The 25,075-nt window shown below is 39.8% G+C and overlaps 1 protein-coding gene and 1 long non-coding RNA gene across 2 annotated transcripts in view; both read right to left on the bottom strand.

Annotated features, from left to right (window-relative positions):
• The window catches only part of LOC117802582, a 3,605-nt gene extending 1,496 nt beyond the window's left edge, over nucleotides 1–2,109 (bottom strand). Inside the window, exons 1-2 of the long non-coding RNA XR_004625943.1 lie at nucleotides 1,702–2,109; nucleotides 1,213–1,454 (exon numbers count right to left, since the gene is read on the bottom strand). This is a non-coding gene — a long non-coding RNA (uncharacterized LOC117802582). The remainder of the gene's footprint in view (nucleotides 1–1,212; nucleotides 1,455–1,701) is intronic.
• Nucleotides 2,110–4,750: 2,641 nt separating this feature from the next.
• Nucleotides 4,751–25,075, bottom strand: part of A1CF (APOBEC1 complementation factor) — an 84,892-nt gene continuing 64,567 nt past the window's right edge. The window contains exons 8-12 of the mRNA XM_019794313.2: nucleotides 18,724–18,997; nucleotides 16,668–16,873; nucleotides 13,624–13,760; nucleotides 12,516–12,658; nucleotides 4,751–9,590 (exon numbers count right to left, since the gene is read on the bottom strand). Coding sequence (XP_019649872.1) covers nucleotides 9,439–9,590; nucleotides 12,516–12,658; nucleotides 13,624–13,760; nucleotides 16,668–16,873; nucleotides 18,724–18,997 — 912 coding nt within the window. The 3' untranslated portion in view covers nucleotides 4,751–9,438. The remainder of the gene's footprint in view (nucleotides 9,591–12,515; nucleotides 12,659–13,623; nucleotides 13,761–16,667; nucleotides 16,874–18,723; nucleotides 18,998–25,075) is intronic.

Here is a 25,075-nt window from a genome sequence, read left to right as displayed (position 1 = left end):
CCCCCTCCTGTCTCCCTTTCCTTCCTTCCTCCCTCCTCTCCTCCCTCCTTCCCTCCTCCCCTCTCTCCCTCCTTCTCTGCTTCCCAGCATCCTTCACTCTAATCCCTCCCTCCCTTCCTTTTTTCTTTCCACTCAATCAGCATTTCTGAGCACCTCCTAGAGGCATATACAACTTCCATAGCTTTGATTCTCCTTAGCCCTGGACATCTGCCCCTGCATACTGACAACAGCAAGTTATTCATAAACTCAGAACTCGGGTGGGTTTCACAGGGTGTTGTATGGAAGTGCTGAATCACTATACTTTTCATCTGAGAAACTAATAGAACACCATTAACTCACTGGAATTCAAATAAAAACTTCAAGAAACTTGGGTTGGTTTCTCTGACTTTGCATAACAGCTTCAGCGATTCTGCCGATAAACACATTTGCTTTCCGCGGAACCTTATACCTCTTTACTTTTGTGTCGGTTGTCTACTGTTCACAGCGGATTACCCTGAAACCTAGTAACTTCAGAAAACATTTAGTAAGCTACGGCTTCTGTAGGGCAGACCTCTGGGTGGCCCACAGCTCCAGCCTGCGCTCCAGGCCCTCTCCTCCACTGCAGTCACTGTGTTGCCCCAGGCGGTGGTCCGTCAAGGCTCTCCTGAGACCGCACCTGCTTCCAAAGCCCAGCCACGTGGCTGTGGGCAGCCCTGGGTTCCTCACAAGCTGTTGGCTGCCTTCCGTTCTTGTTCTTTGCCATAAGGCCCTTTGCACAGCACAACTCATGGCCCCGGCAGCCGGCTTCATCAGAGTGAGCGAGGAAGACCCAGCGAGAGGCTGGCGCGATGGCAAGCATGGTGTGTTACAACCTCATCTTAGAAGTGCTATCCTGGGGCACCTGGATGGCACAGTTGTTAAGCGTCTGCCTTTGGCTCAGGGCGTGATCCCGCATTCTGGGATCGAGCCCCACATCAGGCTTCTCTGCTAGGAGCCTGCTTCTTCCTCTCCCACTTCCCCTGCTTGTGTTCCCTCTCTCGCTGGGTGTCTCTCTCTGTTAAATAAATAAAATCTTTAAAAAAAAAAAAGAAGTGCTATCCTGAGTTCTGTTCGTTAGAGGCAAGCCGCCAGGTCCAGCCTGCCTTTGGGGGAGGAGATGACACAATGGTGGGAATACCACGAGGGGGGACCCCTGCAAGGCATCAAGAAATTCTGAGATCAACCTCCAGTTACCTTGTCGTTGGTGAAGGAAGGGGTGTCAGCTGACCTCCTGGGCCTTAGTTCATGTAGCCCTCACCACTTTCCTGGAGGGGTAGGTGTTATGGCAAACTCTGCTGGTTCTCAATATTCATTATTCCTTTCTTCCATAGCAAAGTGATTTTTTATAGTTGCCCAGATGAGGATGACATTTCACGTCCTCCCCTGTTCCTCGGCGTGGCCATGTGGTCACGTGCTGCTCAGTGGGGTGTCAGCCACTGCAAAGTGTGGTAATGTGCAGTCAGTCTCCTCAAGGGAAGACTAGTTAGGGGTCCTTCCCTCTCCTTCTTTATGTCTTCCTCTACCCTATTTGGAATGTACATTTCATCATCTTAGCCATGAGATCGACCTCCTACCAGTAAGGATAACAAGAAGAAAGACCTCCTGATCCTGACACCGTGAAGCATTATACCAACATTGTACTACCTGTTGGGACTTCCGGGGCGAGGGACGGTAAATTGTTACCTGATGTAAACCATTCTGGGTAGTGCCCAGTCCTAGTGAATTCAGAATGTAGCACTTAAAAGTGGGGTGCCACCTGTAACAGAAGCCAAAATAGGGGTGTTGGCCTGGTGCAGGGTTGGAGAACTTGTTGTGAAGGGCCAGATGGTAAATATTTTAGGCTTTGTGGGCCGTCCATGGTCTTGTCACAGATTTCTCCTTTATGTTTAAACAACCTTTTAAAATGTAAACAATGTCTTGGCTCAGTCCTTCGAAAAGCTCACAACCATTCTTAGCTCAAGGACCAACAAGCAACTGGTTCTGGCCTTTGAGGGAGGGATAGTTTCTGACCACTGGTCTTGTCCATTAGGGATGGGCAAATGCTGGCCTCATGCCCACTGACCTTTTGAGGCATGCTTTCTCATTATCTGTAGTTTCTGAGTATTTCTCCTATTTTCTTTATCCATTGGAAAATAATGCACCTAATTATTAAACGTTAACTTTCCTCTCAGAAGATGCCCCAGAGGGAACTTTTATAAAAGATGCAAACGTAAAGAAATCACCAAAAGGGTACCTGTAATTATAGGTCATTAATATTGAGGTATTTACTCAAAAAAGTAAAACTGTGGCATTCAGGAGAGAGAGAAAAAAAATCAGCAACTCACATTGGTACTTTTTAAAACTTTATAATGTTACTTGAAAATTCAATTGAAACCATGTTATCATCTTGAAATTACACTAGTCATCACAATACTGCATTACTTCTCATTTCACGTGATTTATGATTCTGTGGTACCATTATGTTTATATCTTCCAAACCCGTGATCGTTTTCCTAATGAACGGATGTTGTAATTTTACTCAGTATATTTAGATAGATCAGAGCTCTATAAAATACCGTACTCAATGTACAAAAATAAGTGCCTTATGCACATTCTTTAATACTGTTTTTAATCTCTCTCTTTTTTGGTACCTCAGCTAACTAACTTCACATAAATAAAGTCATTAATAACAACAAGGAAAAGAAGCAAGGGGCGGTTTAACACCTGGAAACCAGAAACGCATTTTGATAACATCATTGTTTTCACTGATAGGGGATAATGATGTCTGGCTCTATTGCAGTCAGAAAAGTAGAAAAAAAATGTACATTTGAAAACTCATGAAGGAATAGAAACAAAAATACCAATAATTACATGAAACATTTAAACCAGTGACAATGATGGATTGATTTAAATACACTTATTGAAATACACTTATCGGTGGCTCTTCTCCTAAGATTCCCCCAAATCTCTTAGGAATTACAGTAGAAAGTGCCAACTTTCAAAATAAAATGTACATTTGAAAAAAGCATGTATGCATCCTTGCAAGTCGTTTATTGAAAACATATAAGTATAGATAAGGCTTGTTAAATTTTTGAATTTTATAAACATGAGTATATTTAGAAAACAAAAATAGTTAATAACCAAAATGTTTTCAAGTGACTAACAAAGCATGGGTACCTGCCCTTTAACATCAGAAATCAGCATGTGAACTTGTCAATTCTGTCTTTTAAGGTGTATTTTAAAGCTTCTGGGCTGCTAATGAAAATTGCTTCTTTTTAAAAATTTTTTTGCACTTTTGGATTCCTCTTGGGGAATGTATTTGGTAACTCATCTTACTTGAATAACAATAGTAGGTGAAGAGTTACGTGAATCTTTAAAAAGGCTTACTCTGCCCGCCTAGTATTTGGCAATAATAGTTGAAACTTAAAATTTAGAAGAGAGTTGGTTTAATTGTGGGGATTCTGACTAAGTGAAACAAGCTACAGACTGGTGAACTTAAGTGCAATTATATTGTTTATAAAAATGCAGAACAGGTCACTAGACTGTGTCCCCCACTGTGGACACACACACACACACACACACACACACACTCATAGTTTCAGGCATAAGAGAAGGTGCATAGTAAATACAGACTGATCATCCATTCTGCGAAGTACAGGTTTGTGGGTTTATAGCGATAGAGATTATAATTTGTTTATTCTTAGTGAAGAAAATAATGAAAGAGTAAAAAGGAAGTTGTATAAAAAAGGAAAATATCTGTCAATATTATTTTCCATTAAGAAATATTTGAAACTTGGTATGAGATTATAGGAGGAATTTTGGTAAAGAAGAGCTCATGAGTAACTATAACAGCAAAGTGAGATGCAAAGGTTTGAGCAAACCTGTAAAACATGGAAGGGAAAAAGGCAATGAGCCTTGAAAGATGAAGGTTTACATTGGAAGTCCTTTCTGGTTTGCAATGTGAGGGGCTTGGTTTAAGGAAGAAAGGAACCAGCAAATCCTCTGAGGCCCTAGAGGGGTCGAATGCCCTGTCTTTCATCTTGTCTCCTGTCCAATCTGGCCACGGGGCTGCTTGCTCTGTCCACTGGAGGCAGAACTTGGGACCCAGACCCCAGGGGCTGTGAAGGACAATGGGACCAGGAAGGGGTTGAGTGTGGAGTCACTGGCTGGAGAGTGGCTTGAGGGTGATCAGGAAGGAGAAGATGACATGTTCCTCTCTGTTTACGAGGCTCCCATCCCAGTCAGAAAGAAGTCATTGGGCCCTTTCATTTAATATGTACCGGCTCTGGAGAGGATAAAGCCAATTCTACAAGATTTAAAAAAGAGAGAAGAAAAAAAAAGGAGCCATAAAGATGACCCCATCTGTACATTGTCTGAATTGGGACACATTTGTGAGTACGAAGGGCTATCGTTAACATGGAGAAAATGGGACAACAGACATAAGGCGGGGCTGTCCCAGCAAGCCAGGACGTACCATCACCCCGGAGACGTGGCTAAACCCTGAGTGGGGCTGACCTTCTTCAGGCTCCAAGAAGTTCCTGCCAGCCGCCTATTTCTTTAAAGAGCTGCTTCTTGGCATCTCCCCTCCCCTTAGACAAAGTAACATATGTGAAGAGAGAACAAGGCATATTCTTTTTCTGGATTTATCTCCCAAAATAGGAGAAAAGTGAGGGAGATGTGGAAGTGTTCTGGATTTCATTCCAGGCACATTTGAATGAATGGAGACTTTTGGTTTCCAGAAAAATAACTGAATTATTTTTCACTTCTGTATTGGCTACTAATTTCTCTTCACTATTAGCTGAGGTTTAAGGTTTTCTTTTATCTTTCCTACAAAACTGAGGTGACCTCGGGACGCATAAAGTTTGCATTCTCCCATAAATGAGTCTATGTGTTCAAGGTATGCACTGCTGTCCCTATTAAACTCACACATTTTACTTTCTGTATAAACACTGTAAGAAAAAGATGGCTTTTAAAATGGGCATTTTGGGAGCAATAGAATATTCTGTATCCATGTTTTTATTGAATGGAGTTTTTAAAAAATGTCTTACTCCATAAGTAAAGTGATAGGGCATGGGGGGTTGGAAAAAATCTCATTTTCCTAATGGTTTTACTCATTATAGCAGGACTTGCTTTGCTGTATTCTAATGTTGGCAAATATAAACATATATCCTAGTGGACATATTACATTTTTTATGGCTATATTCTTATAAAGCTTGAAGCATTCTCAAGAGGTCACTAGAATGAAGTAAAATCTCAGCATCAAATTTGGTGATCAGGTCAATGAAACACGTACTATTACACATCAGCTGGGAATGTTGGTTGCCTAGTTCCTCTGTCTTCCAGTAAGTACATTAAAATGCCTAAATCATGCTCTTAGTGTTTTCTTTTAAGAGTATTTATCACAAAATTCACGTAAGGTGTCACATGTGAAACTTAGTTTTGTCTTGGACAGATGTATCTACAATAGGTAAAAATGTATCCACAAGACAGAAAAAGTACCAAGTCTCCAGGTAAAGTTGTAGGTACATTTCATCTCCTGGGAATTTTTGTAGGAATACAAGGAAGGGATGAGTGATCATAGCCTCACGTGAATCCTGGGACACATTGTCCACTTTTAGTTGTAAGTTACTTTTGGGAAATCTTGGATAAGCCTGGAGTTGCACGGCAATAATGCATTTTATCAAACTTTGTAGCTTTGGATACAAAGACAATTTACTCAAAATACTAACTTTCTTTACTAACCCTCATTCTTGAAAAGGCACCCTGGAGAATCCCCCTGTCCCCCACGGATTCAAATTGTGACCCAGTTTTCAAGGTGAAACTATAAAACCGTCACTGAAAAACAGAGTGAAAATGTACATGAATTGAAAATTATACTGAAGCAATATTTATGAAAAGCTCATCTATGTGATTGGAAGAATGTGTGTGTGTTTTTTAAACTTCTAAGTAAAACTAAAACTAGTTTCCTGAGCAACTATTACTAATACATAGCTATAATGTGATCTCCATCCACCATTAAAAAGTTAAGGAACTATGGTTTGTTAGATACGTCTTTAAGTCAGTATTTTCTTAACACGAGGTAGCTTTCTAGCAGCATATTGGGTGCTTTTATCCCAACACAGTGTGGTTTGGCATGATACCAGGACTGGGCAGGGGTGGGAGAAGAAAACTAGCTATGTAAAAGAATGGGTATCTTGTTGCAGTTAAAGATGGTCTTCTAGCTACAGTAATGGGGTGAGAGAGAAGTATAACAATTTCAGAATATGCAGCATTTTTACAGGTGAGAAAACAGATGTCCAATCTGACTGCTGCTGTACTTCCTTCTAAGTAACATTGGTTGATTTTAATTTTCACTAAGCTATTAATTACCAAAATTTAGAAACTTTTTTCTTACTAGATGCGTCTAAATTATTGGCTTAGATATTCTGTTATCACTTGGTTGGTTCGCTCATTATATTTTTATTTTTGGTTGGTTGACTCATTTTAATTTCCTCTTTATGTAAAGAGGTTTTTTTTTTTTTTTGAGGAAGCAAGGAAGAAATAACCAAAAAAAAAAAAATCGATAATGATGCACAAGATATAATAGGTATTAGATAGGTGCTAATATCTGAAGTCTAAAAGTATAGACATCATGCCAAATAAATCTTTGGTTCCACACATGATTTTTAATGATCCCATTTTTTAAAAGTTTCAAACTCATTGTAGCTGTATTGTGAGTTTATAGAGCTGTATAGTTGTCCTACGGTACTTAATTTGGACAAAGTAAATACAGATGGCACAGTGGACACATTGATACTTTCTATGAATATGTTCTAATGGAATTCAAAGTATTCTCTAGATTTTACTAGAGGGAAGTAAAACTTCAGTAAAAAGCAAAACCACATCTACTCACTCGAATAATATCAGTCCTTAGGAGGTAAATGTACAAATACTTGTGTTTCCTTAAGCAAGTAATGAGATGGTGTTCCAGGAGCAAGTTTCTTGATACTTTGCTGTTTTTGTATATTTAGGTTTCTGTTCTTAGCCTTTAAAAAAAATCGTGATGATTTGATCTGAAATAAAGATTTTTCTCATAAGAGATTCCTGTATTAACTAACTGTTCATTCTGATTACATTTCTCTTCTGGATCAGACCTTCTATTTGGCATTGGCTAGACATCCAGGGCACTGTTCCTATTTTCAAAGATTTTAAAGAACATGAAAACTTTTGCTCTTGGAATTTGGAGTCTTTTTTTTGGACTAAACAGGAACTTGCCTGCCCCCATGTCATTACTCTTTTTGAGTATAAAAGCGGGTCTATAGGGGAATGTTGATTTGGACCTAAGAGTTGCTGATGGAGGAATTTTTCTCTCTCAGTTTTAAAATTAGTTTTGTCCAAGAGTTAGTTTGAAGCCAATATGAATTATATTCAAATTTGTACTTTTTATGAGATAAATATTTATAAAAATATGATTTGGCTATCTGTTTGAACTTAGACAAATTTTTCTTGCATTTTTCTATTTAATGAAGGTGAAATAAATAAGGAAAACATTAGGGGAGAGGGTTGAAATAGAAAGACTATAGCCATTCCCAAAGTTAGTTGCACATTGAAATCACTTAAGATCTTTAAATACTGACACCAGGCTCCTGCCCCATGATAGTCTACTGTAATGGGTTTTGGGCACCATGTTGGCATTGGCAGTCTGCAAGGCACTCCAGGTGTTCCTGAAGTGCAGCCAGGTTTGGGAACCACTGGCCTAGGGAAAAACACATAAATGCCAAAAGTACCGAGCCTTTCAGAATGTGAGCTGTAGCCTTGAGGCCTTTGATGTCTGATTGGAGTTAACAGAACTGAAAGGTTATAGGGAATTTTAATTGTTACTGGAATTTAGCTGATTTTGACTGGAATCTGGGCTGATGTTGGATCACAGGACTCCATTTGAGAGTTGACAAATTTGTCTGTCTTTGTGTTTCTGTTTTCTGTTGAGTCCTATAGGATTGTACCAGGGCCCAGGGGTTTTTTTAACTGGAAATTCTGGTGCTGTATGTCTTAAATCACTAATGAGACAGAAGCCGTGGTGATAAGTATTTGGAGTTCAGACCTCGATTATTTCTGTTTTGAACAAAAAGCAGTCATTTATAAGTATGGCAAGAAAGCAGTGCCTTCTATTCCTTCCATCCCAGTTTTTATTGCTCCTGCATCTCCATGAGATGTTCCTGGAGAGAGGCCTAAAGCTCTAGGGAACTTTGGTCACTAACACGCTTGCTGGTGTCTAAGAATCTGCTTCTAATCAGCAGTGGGGGGGTGTAAGGTTTTCTGTGGCTGCTTCAAGACCAAAGGGCTCAGATACAGTAAAGCTATCTGATACTCGTGGAAAGTAGAAGGAAGGAAAGGGAGAAGATTTCGTGGCAGATTTACTGTAAGTGGGTTAGACAGTCCAAGGCTGACCCCACATTAATATAACTACTTCTGAACACTGGGTGGTGGTCTGGCTGCTGCAAAAAGACCAAAGGAATGAGAGTAGATCTTCACTTCTCTGTTTGAAATGACTTTTCAGCCCATTTGCTGGATGCGAAAAAGCATCCTCAGTGATATTCTGTAGACTGGATGTACTTTTTTATGGTGTTAGACATGAGCAAAATGAGACTGATATGAAAATAAATCCATGTGGGCAAGTCAGTGTTTAAGATGAGAAGAAGCCATTTTAAGTTGGGGTGATTATTATGTTGGGGGACCCTTGGGAAGGATGGGGGTTCCATGGAAGAAGAGGGGTGGGCTGATGAGTTTAATAGTGGGCCTGGATTCATTTTATTCTTATCCACAACACATCCCATTGGTTTCCAGGTGGTCCCCAGGGGCTACAGGGGTCAGGGAGATGGTGACCCGGGACAGATTGATGCAGCAGAATTTTCAGATGGAAGCGATGCTGGCCCCATCAAACCTTGGGCCGTCTTTCACAGGCTCTGCCCTGAGAACATTTCCCATGCAATGGGCAACAACAAGGAAAGCATTTTTATAAAAGCATCCTCCCACCTTCCCCGCTGCCTGTCCATGACTTTGTGTATCACAAAAGCAGCTGTGAGCTGGGCTTAAGACTCTGGAGTTTACTTGCCTCCCTTTGTTGCTCCTAACTGACCAGGTCTGCTCAGCCCCTGAACACTTGCTGGTTAAAAGATCTCTCTCCATGTTGTCAGGGTGCGTAAACAGACACCCTAGTGACTCAGGAACCTGGGAGAACCAACTTCTCGGACAATGGCTCTTAAGCTTTCTGTCACATAAAAGACTTCTTGACATTTGATTTCAGAGGGAATACATTCTTGTATCCTGATTCTACCATTAGTATAAGCTGTACAGTCTTGGGAAAGGCATCTCTTGAGAAAAAGTAGGACTTGTGATCATAAGGAAACTGAGAGGTTTATTTCTTCTAGATAGAGTTTTGTGTGTCTTATCTTAAAGAGATCTTCAGAAGGCTCCATATCCATCCCCTCGGGCAGTCACTGCAAAAGTGGGATAAACCTCATACGTTGTATATGCTGCTAAATCCTGTCCAAGGGTCACCGCTTGCTTGAGCTGGGCTGTGGACACGGGCGCCGTTGCGCTGGGGACAGCATATCCTGGAGGGGGAGGAGGCAGAGAAAACCTCATCAGAAGCCATTCATTCTCGCTCCCTCTTGCTCTATTGTCTTCTCCTTGGAAGATGAAAAGTTAACATTGCTTAAAGCCAAAAGTTAGTACGTACATTTAAAAAAGTGAACTCAGGGGACCTAATATGTAGACTCATTGATTAGGGGACAGCATGCCTCAAAGTGAGGTCAGCCTCGTGTGCCAGAACCACTTCGTGCTTAGAAGATTGGAAACACTGGGGAGAGTGTTCAAGAAGCGGAAACTTAACAGGATGCCGAGTGGATTAAAGCTTGAAATTTAGAACTTTTTCAGAGGCTGTCAGAGTTTATAAAGGAGGGGATGCGATTGATGGGTTGGCAGGGCTGAGGGGTGGGGCTCTGTGGGTCTGCTTCTGTACCCATGACCCCTACCTAAACGAAATGTTAAAAATCATTGCTTTTACCCAAGACGTATAGGGAATGGGTAGACCGGTAGGAAGAATATGCAAACTTTTACCGTGTTTCTACATAGCTCTGTAAAAGCAAATACCTGGCCTGTTTGCATTTAGACCCAACCGTGAAGGGCAAAGACCCTCTTGCTTCACCACCAAGCTGTCCGGTGTATTCAGATGATGCTCGTCCTCACATCAAACAGCCCAGGGCTTTGAGTGGTACGGAGGACATCACGTGCGGTCACATTAGTATCATGTCTGGCTGATTGACGTTCACTTTTAGAGAAACGGCATAACCGCTATTATACAAAAGCAATGTTTCCCTGTTAATGTTTTAGATAAAAATTAAGCTATTTCTGAGATGATCCAAAAAATGCGAAGATGATGAGAAAAAGGGGAAAAATTTACTTAAGCAACAAACAGGGACCTGATTTAAAACAAACAAAGAAACCAAAAAACCCCAGTCCATTTGGTTTATGTGCTGTGGCAGTCATCCCAACCCCAGACACATTGATTTCTTTCTGGTGGCTTCTCAGGAAGTGGTGGCAGGAAGCTGGCTGGACTATTTTTTAAAAAATTAAATCCTCTCCTCGGCTTGGGCACTTTGGCCAGTAATGCTGACTAATGCACTACTGAAGTTTGGTATGTTTTCCAAGGATGTGAGAAATGTGTTACCAGTTACTTTCATAATTTGGAAATAGTATTTCTAGATAAGTGAGTAAGAGATACACATCTGTGAGTGTGTGCATATGTGCGTGTGTCATGCAGATTTTATCTTTGGGGATTTTGAATTTTCTTTTTCAATTTGGCTACTTTCTTAAGCGCAAGAGTATTTGGATTTTAAACAGATTTCTCTTCTCTGGAGCCTATTATTCTTTACTTGATTCCACAGCTAAGTTATGAGAGGCTGTCAAATTCTTAGGCATTCCCAAGACAACTTTCATGCCCTAAATATTTTTTACTTCTTGCAGGAGCAAACAGAAGGGAGGACAAGATCACACATTCTTAGGTGAAAGTGAATCCTTTCCAATGTGCAAGCAAACTGTAACATTCTGACAGGGGCTCATTTATTTTTATAGCACATTAGTTAGCTGTCTTTGGGGTGCAGCTTTCCGTGAGACAGGGGCTCAAACTTCTCTAAGAACCCAGAAACCCTGGCACAGGTCCCTAGTAGATGGACATGTCAACACCCCATTCTGTGGAAAGCAAGTATGGGACTGATAGTGCCAGGGCAGCCCAGGGGACCTGCCCTCTGTAGTGGCAGCTGTTGCCTTGGTTACCTCTCAGGGGCACACGGCCCATCTTTCCAGGTTCTACAGAACAAAGCTGGAATTGAGGTCATGTTTGTGTGTGAAGCGTGGTTAATTGCCAGGATGGAAAACATATTTGCAGTTTTTGAGAAACAAAAAAAACCGAGAGTGAGCCCAGGTGTTACGGATGAGAGGAATATAGCAGTTCTCTCGCCTGAATGTGACCAACACATGACTGAATGGATTGATAGAAACACCCTGTGTCTGGGTCCAGTCAGATCTCAAATTGGTCTTCAGGGAGGTACGTTGACACAATGACACGTCAGAGTGACCAATTTCTTCAAAAGAAATGAACTTTGATTGCTAAAAAAGAATGGGGTTATTCAAACTAACTGGTAAGGGAAGATTTCCAAAACAAATTTCTCGTCTGGTCACTTTTAATCTCTAGAGGGTTCATTTTTAAAAATTATTAGCGTTTGTTGTAGGTCATAACACATGGGGAAGAGCCTTTAAATGTGACCCTGAAGTCAGGTCAACCTACAGATAGGCTTTACTCTGAGCAAACAGCATATGCTCCCGTCCAAAATTATAGAACAGATAAATGAGATTATCTACATATTGAAAGGTTCTCTCTCTCTCTCACAGAGATTTTGATTTAAAACAATTTAAGAAAAATGTGATCTACACATTTCTTCCAGAAAGCAAAGCAATAAAAGTCAAGTTGAGTTGAAGATTAGGGTTGTGCAGGGAGTCCAAGGACTCCTTAAAAGCCAGTTGACCTTGGCTAAATTCCTCCATCGTTCCTGTCCTTGGTTCCTCCAGCTGTACATGGGCATCATGCTACAACCTACGTCTTGTGGAGTCACGAGCATTACTGGCCATAATATAAATCACACTGAGCATTTAGGTGAATGCCTGGCACGCAGATGAACAACTATTAATAGGTAGTTCCTAACTCTCTTACTTAGAAAGTAAAAACCCTACCCAACCAGACGTGGAGACTGGTCTTTCAAGGTCACAAAGCTGCTGAAGCCGAGCTGAGACTAGACCCCACTTCCGCTCCCCTCTCCCTCCTCTTATCTTGTACTTTGATGGTTCACGCATCTGCCCAATGTTTTTGGTCACAGATGGTGTAAATCAGGTTTATTGTGGGTGGAGTTCAAAAACAACTCCCAGAGTTCCTGGTACCGAGGGGGGTTTCTCAAACACCCGGGGCTGGGTGCTGTCTTCCCTACCTGGGAAGGCAGTGGTGGCAGCCGCCGCGCTGGGGGCATCAGCCCCGTCAGTGGGAATGCCCAGCGTCTGCAGGGTGTACTCAGCCGCGTAGGTCTTTGCTTCATCCACATAGGCACTTAGCTTCGGAGGCGTGAAGGGGTGGCTGCAAGGCATATTCCAATAGTCATTACATTAGAGGTGCAGAGATGGGAGAAAACCCAAGCCGCTGTTCGTATGTTGTGATGAGCAGATGATGGAATTTTATGTGTGTGGTTTCCATTCTCTTTGCAATGAAGACTCCTACAGGTATACGCACGTAGGGATATTTGTGACCTGACCCAGGACAGCAGTGGTTGATAGGACATTCCTGGAGAACACCTGTAACTCAACACACGGATTTTCTTTTCTTTTTTTTTCTAAGTATGCATGGTGATGGAAATCAACCAAATTTATTGTGGTGACCATTTTGTAAAATATTCAAGTGTCAAATCATTCTATTGTACACCTGAATTTAATATAATGTTGCAGTTCGATTATATCTAAATTTCTTAAAAAAGGTATGAATAAATAGATAAAAAATAGATACATGGATAAGCAAGGTATGTGAAAGGCTTGGCACATATTTTTAGGTGCACGATTCAATGATTTTTAGTAACACATGGCTTTTCTAAGGTACACATGAAACAGGATGGTTCCTAAAATATGTAGAAACGCAGGCTTGAGGCGGTGATACTCTCCAACGGAGAGGATCTTTGCTCCAAAATGTAAGTGACTGGGCACGGTGCTGTCATGTACAGAATGGCAATTTCATATGGTTCAACCTAAATACTACACGGATAAAAGAATGGGCTTTGTTCTGAGTCCTGTTCCATTTTATGTCTGCAGTTTTTATTGATTGATTATACTACACGGTCTTCATTGTGTGAAATTCCGGACCTTTGAGATGCCAGTCTCCCACTTTGCACGTACATCCTAAATATACCTCTGAAACTTTGCGTTTAATGAAAAATGAGTAAGTAGTAGACGTAAATATTTCTCTTATTTGGATGGTGGTAAAATACACTTGATTTACAAGAGACTCTTATTCTAGAAAGCTTAAAAGCTTAGGAATTTGGAGATGTTACCCACATTGCGGGATTCTGGCTGGCCAGGGCAGGAATGGTTATTTTGTATAAGAATAGTTGTCTTTGATCTTGTCCGATAGCCGAGTGCAGCTGATACACTGGTTGTCCCCAGCTGTTTTTCTGACATATTTCTTCTAATATCTACAAGAGCAAAAAAAAAAAAAGTGATTTCCCTTTCAAATGTCACATTTGCATTATTTCTCCAGCTTTCAGGGTTTTAAACTCTAATCTTCAGCATTTAAGCTAATATAAGAAAATATAAAATGCCACATGGTTTAATGACTCATAAAATTTAAGATGAACTCAACTTGAACTCCATTTAAAATGTTATGTCAATTAACTCATAAAAATCATTTTCACACCATTTATTCTAATATGTTTTTAGTTTAGTCCATTAGCTGTAACTCTTTTACCAATAGTTTAATTTTATGATTTGTTTGATATATTTATTCCATTAAAAAAAAAGACATTTCAGTACTAGTGTGGCTGGATTTCCTTGTGACTACCGTCAATCCTACTGTTTATATTGGTTTAGAGAAAATAACCTAAGAATAACCTTACTTCACGTCATTTGTCATAGGGTTTTAACTTCACATTTTCATAAAAACTCAAGTTAAAAAGTTTAATGGTTACTAGTTACTGGTGAGCATTAATAGATGAATGTTGACAGCTACAATGTCTTGTTGGGCAAAATACCACCTCTGGGTGTTTTTATAAAGATCTGAGTTTTAGAATCTTTCTGCATGCTTTTTTTCTGCCTTTATCACTACTCCAAACTGTATCTTGTCTAAAGGCACCCATTTTTTTTTCATCCTGAAGCCATTTTCAGTGGCCCACCAGCCCCAATACTCCCATGATTCAGCAGACTCAGGAAACTGTGCCAAACAGGGCCTAAGTCTGAAAAGAATAACACTTGGGGACAGAACAGTGCCCCTGGCTGACTCCATGGAGCGTCTTATCATTGGTTCTGGCACGAATCCAGCTGCAATAACAGGGCATTTTCCAGTTTATTAAATTTGTAGATTGCTCCTATGTCCTCTACTAACTTTTGCTTGTTACCACTCTTGGCTTTGGAACATCTCTTGTCGTGTACAAAGCATTCCTGAAGGTTCCTGGGCACCAGCAGACTGCGTTAGCTGGCAGACATTCTGCCTGCCTGTTTGAGCCTGTTATGCAAACATGTGCTCAAAGAGTATGGACTGTAACTTCTGACTCTGCTGGGCACGCTTTGTCTCCCGGCTCTTGTCGGAGGCCCATGACCCCACCATGCGGTTGCTAAAGCTCCATTTATGTTGGTTTGGGTTGGCATAGCCCTCAATTTCTAAGCCGTACTTGTAGAGATTCAGAGGCTAAATAAAGAACTTTCAGTAGTTAGTTGGGAAAGGTGGTTCTTTACATATCCCTATAAACCACGACCAATTTCTAACCTGGGTTTAATATAAGAAGCAGAGACTCTTTCTCATGCTATGGCAGCTCTTAGAACTATTATGTGGAATTTATAATGATTATTATTTTTTATTTTCTTAAAACATTTCTAATATTCCAGGTCCTTAATGAGGTTCCTTATTTTGGATTTTAACTCAAGATACACTGGATGACAAGCTTTTGTGTTTTCTCCACCATGACACTTAGTAGAGTTTACAATAATGATCTGTTGATGTGTCTGGATCCTCTCATTGGATTACCTTATTGGTTTTTTTTTAAAGATTTTATTTATTTATTCTACAGAGATAGAGACAGCCAGCGAGAGAGGGAACACAAGCAGGGGGAGTGGGAGAGGAAGAAGCAGTCTCCTAGCAGAGGAGCCCGATGTGGGGCTCGATCCCAGAATGCCGCGATCATGCCCTGAGGAAGGCAGACGCTTAACTGCTGTGCCACCCAGGTGCCCCTACCTTATGGTTTTTGATGGCAAAGACTGTATTATATTCCCTTTTCCATGACCAGAACCTAACACAATACTTGGTGCATGATGGATACCCAATAAATGGTTTTTGAACAAACAGATGATTTCTGTGTACCATTCTGCGGGACATCCTTATTTTTAATTGCCTGGGTAGGGTTAGCAGAAACCTTAGATGAACTAATTTGTATGTATAAGACAGCCATTGATCCTACAAAAATAATACTCATGATGAGCTTTTAGAAAGCCATGCTTTCTACTTGATTGCAATCATAAGGCTACTTCTGTACATTTGGGGCTTATAGTTTTGGGAAGTTTCCTTTAGGGTCCACAAACAGTATCTCTGAACACCTGCATAGGGTTCTTCAGCCAGTGTCTCTACAGAGAGTCTGGCATATACTGCACACCCACAGGGAACAGGCTCAGGGTTCACAGAGATCCTGTTTAGTTTTATTTTTAACCCTGTTACTCACTTTCCACCCCAGAACAGCTTTTATAACTTCTAATTTTCCTATAATAAAAACCACAGCCTCATGCAGAAACATGGAAACTCGGAGCTGTGGAAATAAAGCATTAAAAATTCACCATCATGCCCCTCCCCAAACATAATCATCGTGGGAAACCTAATTGGATATGACTAATTGGATATGATGGATGGCATCTCATCGTTAACACAAGTCCATGGATGGCATGGTGTTTACTCTCACACACGGTGTTTACTCTCACACACAGTGTTTCCAGTAAAAGCTGTCAAGATGAATAGACCAAAAGTGGTCTATTCATTCTTTGTCATGGAGACTCTCCAGCAGCCAACTTGTACATTGTAAGCATTTATTTTGAGTTAGGGTCTTTGCTTCATTTTATTTTCATGGAAGGTATCGGTTGATAATTCTTAATGCTCTCAGGAGCTTCGCATTCCAGTTGTTCAGATTATTTAGGAAATATAGGAAAGCCTGTGATGGAACAGTGGCACTCAACATTCAGCGTTCTCTCACACTATGTTATGTTGATTGACCACGTTACCTATTTAACAAAACAAAACATAACAAAAGCCCAAGAAGGGATCAAGCCAATCATTTGATGAACTGCAAATGTAGATGGTCTTTGGCCTGACTTAAGGAAAGTAACTCTGGAATAACTTTACCTACCTGAGGAGCAAGTTTAATTCCTTGGGGTTTTAAAGTGACAGGATTCATTGGGGTGAGCTCCATCCCAGGTAAAAGGTCATAGAGTTTGTCTTCTCTCTTGTCTCCCTTGACCTGGTATCCACGACCCAGGCCGGTATAGGCCAAGTAGCCACGGCCAGCCAGTCCTCTCACTCCCGCGGCCCCTACAGGTACATTCATGTAAATTTCTAGGAATGTAAGAAGGCATTAAACTGAATCAAACCACCAGAAGATCACCCTGAATCTTACTGTAATGGAAAAGTTAGCCCAAGTCACATTGATCATTGCTCTCAAGGTGCATAGAAAACTCTAGGATTCTAATGTAATGAAACTCAACATAACAGGGTTCACCATAGGTGTCTTGTTTTTTTATGTTTTTTGTCTTTTTTTTTCTATCTGTGGAAGAAAGCCATACTCTCAAAGTGCATGAGCAACTTTAAAACTGGCACAGAGGAAAAAATTGCAATTTCTATCTTCAGTTGACCTTTTGTTGACATTTCTCTATACACTAGTAAAGGTTGGGAAGGTATTTAAACATCCCAGCATGATATGACCACATGTATTAAAATAAGTCTTGCATTTTTATCATTGATCAGTAAATCAGAAATGAATTCTAGCTTCCCCAATAATCTCATCTCCAATGATCAGTTGGGAAATATTGAACATTCAGAAACCATGTTTATAGGTTCACTATTTTCTGTTTTCTGTTCAGACAATTTGAGGCTTAAATTTCCATTGAGTTTCATTAATAGATTCCTTTTGATTTTTTGTTTTGCCATGTTGCTACTTGGATTTCTTATTGGTGGCGTAAAGTGATACAAAATTAAATTGATTACCCTTCATCCTTGAATATCATTCATTGATTCCTTTCTTGTTATAAGGTATTTTTTCCCTTGGAGTGGAGTTCTTTTTTTCCTACATTACAACTGGTTGACAATTTATATTTAATGTATGGATTATTTAATAATATGATTTCAGATTATAAATGCACAATACTTTAATGACATAATTTGTCATCACATAGATAAATTATCCTGGAGGAAAACCTGATGATTTCTTTTGCATAATAATTTTGCATGGAGTGATTTTATTATGATTATGGAACTTTCAAGACTGTTGACCACTAGAGCTCCTAGGATGGTCAATTCAGTTTTCCTGAAAAATAGTAAAGAATTGTTTTCACAGTAATCTGGATATGCCCCTTTGCTTCTAAGCAAAACCCAAGGATAGAGTTAAATATAGTTTATTGTCAAATTGCCCAGAGTGCTGTTATATTTGGAAGATAGAACTGGGATTCTTTTGGCATTAACTCTATCCTTGCAGAACCATTCTGAAGGATCCCATTAGGCAGAGAAAAAGTAGTTTATTGAGAATAAGAAATGCTTTCCTTATCGTCGATATTGCTTGAACTGAGCCCAGAGAGCTGCGTGAACATTTGGAATTTTTGTAGGATTATATTACTATTTAGTGCCCCATATCCTGGAGAAATAGGTTGATTTCCTCAATAGTGTGGCTTTTTGGAAGGCACAGCACATATTCCTGGCAGGAGGTCAGATGAAAATATCTCATATATCTGTTAGAATACGTATGATAATTTGTGATTATGTATGAATATGATGTCACTGAGTTACCATCAAATACATGGTTTTTGTCATTTGAGATACTTGGCTTCCTTTAGATCACCCTGCTTTCATTTGGGTTTTCTAATGAGTCACATATGACTGCAATATGGTGGTCCAATGATTAAGGGAGAAGCTAACTACTTAGTCTGCACAAATTTTATGGGCCCAGGCAAAGATCAAATGTATGCATTAGACTCATTTGTGCTATGTTCTGACCAAAGTTTTTCAATAACCAGTTGTAATGTGGAAAAGATTTTTATGGAAGGACAACTATTGATATAATAATACTTGATTTTTCATAAACGATTTTCCAGTCCTTTTCTCCCAGTTGGTCCATCCTATGTGTTTAAGGCTATTGAAGTATAAATGATTAGAAATTGTAGAGTTATTCTAGAAAAAGAGCTGATGAGCGTTACCTCTAACAGAAGGGGCTCGAATAATGGCCCTGTTGCCAAGATGTCCTTTGGTGGCTGGGAAATGAAGGCTGGGGATTGCTGTATAGGCCTGAGGAGCATAGAAGACAGGAGCTCCAAGGTAGGTTGTGGTGGGATCATAAACATGGCCCAAAGAGTAGGTGTACTCTCCTTGCAGCATGGTGCCCCTTCCACCTGTGCCTCGAGTGTACCTAACGTAACTGTCCTTGTCCACTGGTTTGGCTAGGGTCACTTCAATGGGGGAACCATCCAGCACCTGTCATAGAAAGCAAAGAAGCAACATGAGAAGATATGAAGACAACCAAGGGTGGCTGAGCCCTGGTCCTTGAGTGTTAGTCAATTTGCCGTTCTGTTCACTAAATGATTCACTTATATGCATCCTGTCTCTTCATGGGTTCATGTTTGTGTGCTGGTTGAGTCTCCCTGAGGGTTTTGTTGGAAAATTGCATATAATATGCAACAGGTTTGACAGGAAAAAACTGGGTATTGGCCACTGACATATAGGTTATAAATTATGTGATAAAATCACTGTGACAGGGAATTATGTGATACTTTTACGTGATACATGTTTTAAATTACATATTACATAATTCTAAGAAATTTTAGGTTAATAATGGGTGGGATATAATGTCTACTACTCAGCACAGCACAATGATGGTGGAAGGAAACCAATAAGGAAATCTTATCAATTGCTAACACTGTGGCACAGGCATCCTTGTCAGGTCTTTTCTGGCCACTAGCTAGCTAAAGGGTTTCCTCCTTAGAGCAGCCGCACAATAGGGAAGTTTTTACTGGAAGAGAAGAGAGGCTTAAAAGTGGGGCTCTATTGCACTACTGGGTGTTTACCCCAAAGATACAGACGTAGTGAAGAGAAGGGCCATATGCACCCCAATGTTCATAGCTGCATTGTCCACAATAGCCAAATCATGGAAGGAGCCGAGATGCCCTTCAACAGATGACTGGATTAAGAAGCTGTGGTCCATATATACAATGGAATATTACTCAGCTATCAGAAAGAACGAATTCTCAACATTTGCTGCAACATGGACGGCACTGGAGGAGATAATGCTAAGTGAAATAAGTCAAGCAGAGAAAGACAATTATCATATGATTTCTCTCATCTATGGAACATAAGAACTAGGAGGATCGGTAGGGGAAGAAAGGGATAAAGAAAAGGGGGGTAATCAGAAGGGGGAATGAAACATGAGAGACTATGGACTATGAGAAACAAACTGAAGACTTCAGAGGGGAGGGGGTGGGGGAATGGGATAGACTGGTGATGGGTAGTAAGGAGGGCACGTATTGCATGGTGCACTGGGTGTTATACGCAACTAATGAAGCATCAAACTTTACATCGGAATCCGGGGATGTACTGTATGGTGATTAACATAATATAATAAAAAAAATCAAAAAAAAAAATAAAAATAAAAAGGGGACAATAATAGCAAAAAAAAAAAAAAAGTGGGGCTCTATTTGAGGACGAGGAATTGAGGAAGCCACTGTGTTGTTCCGCATAGGTATAGGTACCTTTGGATCTGGTGAAGAGCTGGGAACTGGCAGGGATGGCAGGGGCAGTACTGAGATTTCTCAAGTCACACGCTTCTTAAAACTTGTCCTCGGGGCTTCAGAGGGGCAGAGGCTGGGGGATTGGGATAGGCCGGTGATGGGTATTAAGGAGGGCACATATTGCATGGTGCACTGGGTGTTATACNTTATATGCAAATAATGAATCATGGAACATTGCATCAAAAACTGGGGATGTACTGTATGGTGACTAATGTAACAAAATAAAAATTTAAAAAAAATCCTAAAAAAAAAAAAGAATGATTAGAGAAGTTTTTTTCTGATGCAAGCTTTTGACAGTTTGCAAACAGATCCAATGTTGAAGGAAAGGGCTGTGTGTAGAGCTACAAGCATGACTCATTTTTCTGTATTGCTTGACTACACAAGAGACAAAGATGGCCCTCAACAAATGCTTGAAGGATTGAGGTATTTCTCATTGATGGGACAAGGTGTTGTGAGGAAGCATTTGTAGCTTCTTCTGCGTAAGACTATTATAAGCCTCTATTTTTATAAAGAAAAGAAGTAATATGAAACGTTCCCTCAAGAATTCCATTTCGTGGCAGCTCGCCATTTTGTGAGCGCTTCAATGGTTCTGAGATCACTGAAGTCTGCTGGACAGAGCTGAGCTTCCTGGTTGTTGCTTGTTCCTAGTTTCTTGTATCTGTCCTACTTTTTAGGATCAAGAGCCAGTATCAGCATGTTTGCTGGAATACACCGAGAGAGAGAATCCTGATGATATTCAAGTATCTCACACTGGTGTTGATGTAATTAGGAGAAACAGACCTGAGTATCCAAAGGAATGGGGTGGTCTTAGATATAAAATTATTTATCTTCACTCCTGTCTTGAGGAAGGTGAGAGACCCAAATAGGTCTCTGCTTCTAGGCACTTCCATAGCAAGAGACATTTTTAATGGAATGGTTCTTCACTGCAAAGTCAGATTTCATATTATAATAGTTTTTGTGCTGCATTCATCTACTCCCGTAGTAGTGGTTTAAACTCAGTATTGTATTTTAGTTATTTGGTCTAGATGTTTCAAGAGCTAGGGTGATATCTTATTAATCTGTATATTCCTTGCACATCACTAGGGTGATATCTTATTAATCNCAAGCCCTGCAAAACTCCTTGCACATCACAGACATCCACAAGTATTTCTAGAACAGATGAACAATTGAATGCAAAGCTCAGTTCATCACTTTTCTCTCTAAATAGGTTTCCTTTTCTGGCTTCCCTNTTGCACATCACTAGGGTGATATCTTATTAATCTGTATATTCCTTGCACATCACAGACATCCACAAGTATTTCTAGAATAGATGAACAATTGAATGCAAAGCTCAGTTCATCACTTTTCTCTCTAAATAGGTTTCCTTTTCTGGCTTCCCTGACCGTATCATCTTGGTCTCCCATATTGAAAACCAATGACTCTTGCTCACTCCAACATCCAATCATTTCCTGGGTGTTTTGAATTCATCCCCCATCGCCCTGTGTAAAGCTTTCTCCTACTTTCTATTCCTGCCCTTGCTTACGCCCTATTTCTTCCTGTTTGGGTGACTGTAATAGCTTTTCAAGTAGTTCCAGTGACATCTCTCTTCCTACTCCATAAAATTGCAACTGTTAGTACATTCATTTCCCTAATTATATGTGATCATTACTCCATTACACAAAAAGCTTCGGAGTCTCACCTTGTTTAATAAGTTAACTATTAATATGCCTATCTATACTCAAAGCTTGCACAGTTCCTAGGCAGTTACTGTTGATTTTCCCATACCACATTTAGTTAAATATAATGATAATATTTGGTATATATTTTAACATATTGAAAATATATTTAAACTCATCATATATCACATTGTTATAAAATGTCCAGCTCTTAAGATTGGGGAAAATTTGAGTATTTTTCCATTGTGATTATTTCAGTGTAATTATTTAGCACTTAATTTATGACTGACTGCCCCTTCTCAGCAATCATCTTGTATCCTCAGGAATATTTTCAACCTACAAATTGTTTTCAAGGTAATAACAGTTTTATGATACTAAACGTAATCACTGATGGAGATGAAATGATGTTTTGCTTCACGGACATGTATTTAAATTCGCATTCGCTTTCACTTTACAGTTTTCTTTTTGTGTTTTGGAGTCAGTACATTTTTTTCCTCCAGGGCTCAAACATGTGTGTGTGGCCCCTAAGCCCACCTGCCTGTGACTGAACGACCGGCTCCGGGAGGTGCTCCCTTAGCCCCGGCTGTGTCCTTCGGCCAAAGATCCCTGCTTCTCCCAAAGAGACCTGCTCCACACAGTCCTCTATCCTTTAGGTTTCCTATTACTTCTCCTGCCCCTTGTCACCTTGACTCTGGTAGTGTTGTGAGCCTTGGTTCCTCCACTCGTTTCCCCTCCCCCACACTCACCCTTAGTGAGTACTTAGTCCCTTCGCCATCTGTCTGCTGTTAGGACTAACTGTGCAAAACCAGACAGGTGACGCAGCCCTACGTGTGTGACGTTCTAACCGAATCGGTCTACATTCACGGTTCCTCAGTCACTTCCTGCTCTAGCCAAATTCCGTGCCTCTGAGACTGCCTCTCTGTTTCCGTGTGTGTTTTTTTTTTAATAATAATATTTTTTTATTATATTATGTTAGTCACCATATAGTACATCCCTAGTTTTTTATGTAAAGTTCCATGATTTATTACTTGCGTATAACACCCAGTGCACCATACAATACGTGCCCTCCTTAATACCCATCACCGGCCCGTGTTTTTTTCCTTTGGGAATTCTGCCCAGTTTTTATGGCTTCTCAGAGATACTATCTCTTATCTCCATGAAGATTTTGCCCACTCCTCCTTCCTTTGGACTTTTACCGCATATATATTTATTAATATAATAATCAATATATTAATATACATTAATATTAACCATAATAATATTACTATAATTATAATATATTAATTATATGATATATAAATATATATTCGTTTTTATTTTATATATCGTATATAAATACACAATATTTTATATTGTATATAAATATTGTATATTTTATATATAATTTATATTATATAAGTTTTTATATATATAAATTTTTTTAATGAAACTTATTTGGCTGAACTATGAAAGATATTTGTGTACTCGTCTTATTCCACCATAGACTTCTAGCTTATTGACAAGTATCTTTGTTTATTTGTGTCCCAGACATTGTTTAGTAAGATAAGTGGTCTATAGTAGGGTTTAAATGTTTGTTGCTTTGATAAGTAAATATGATATTGGTCTCTATGTACAAGTCAGAAGAAAGGATGTTAGAAGCTAATTTTTGCCCAGACACCACTCTTGGCAAGGGCAAGAGATCCAGAGCCTTCCAGAGTAGGGACAGCAAACTCCGAGGGCAGAAGGACAACAGAATTGACCTGAGTTTCTGGTCCTCAGCCTCCACAGCACTGCACTAGCGAGGTGATGATCTTTTGAAGTAACTAGAGAAAACTGGGCCTGAGAAAAACACCGTGAAATAATGTACTCCAATCCCCCACTTTGTAAGGAAATTGAGGGTCAGCGACTTGTTCAAATCACCCTAAACTAGAGATGGAGCTGGACACATGTGCTGCATCTCCACCATGTTTCTGTCACTTCTCTTCTGTTCATCTTCATGGACCCAGGCAGTCTTGTCAGAGGTGCGGAAAGCCCGAGTGACACAGACTCGTGGGATCCTTCTTCTGAATAAAATTTGTGCACCACACTTGGGTGAAACCTGTGTGTGTGTGTGTGTGTGTGTGTGTGTTTTGTCCTACCTTACCTTCCCATTTAAAGCTTTCATAGCCTCCATTGCATCTTCTCGATTACTGAAGTGCACAAAAGCATAGTCTCGAATCTTCTTTACCCTCTCCACAGCACCTGGAAACAGTAAGAAGTCCCATTATCAAACCCTAATTCTCAGAGCCCTGAGAATGATTTGTTTTTGGGTTTTTTTTTTTTTTTGGGAGACTCAGTAGTTAGGTAAAGATGTCATCAAGAATATTTGCTCTGTCCAGGTTTATAATTCTACACATTCAACGGAGGATTTGTTTGTAAATTTTTAAATATCCCCTATATTCTGCCTTAAAGTTCGTTATGGATTTGTGTTTTCCACTTCCTAGATTCTAAGATCTTTAAGGATAGAAGCGGTATCTTATTTTGTCTGCAATAAAATGTGAAAGATAGTAACTTACACTCAGTGAAATACTTGTTGAATTGATTGGAACTTAACTATTGGTCATCCTATAAATGTATACTTAGGTGATTACCTTTTAAAATTTTATGGCTTTTTCCCCAGAAAAATTTTTTCTCTCTTGATTTATGGAATAAAACTTCAGAGTTAGGAGAGACTTTAGCAATGATTTACTTTAAGTTTTTAAAAAATTCATTTGACCTTCATGTATTTATTTTTAACTTAAAGATTAGGAATCTAAAGTTCTGACAAGGAAGTGAGATCATAAGAATTGACACAGCTAGGAACTAGAACACAGATCTCTTAACTGCTTATCTGATATTCTTTTGATTAAAAATAAAGTTTCTGAAAGAACATGGGAAAACCAAGATAGTTCCTTACCTGCTGTTCATAATATCTAAATGTTGGAAACAATGTAGATATCCACTAATTCTACCTTGAGCAATGTCTTTTACAGAAGCATTTCTTTTTTTTTCTTTTTTTTTTCAAGATTTTTAATTTATTTATTTGACAGAGATAGAGACAGCCAGCGAGAGAGGGAACACAAGCAGGGGGAGTGGGAGAGGAAGAAGCAGGCTCA

The sequence above is a fragment of the Ailuropoda melanoleuca genome, chromosome 6 (genome assembly GCF_002007445.2).
Source record: "Ailuropoda melanoleuca isolate Jingjing chromosome 6, ASM200744v2, whole genome shotgun sequence".
Classification (NCBI taxonomy): Eukaryota; Metazoa; Chordata; class Mammalia; order Carnivora; family Ursidae; genus Ailuropoda; species Ailuropoda melanoleuca.
This window is presented reverse-complemented; position numbering and strand designations above follow the sequence as displayed.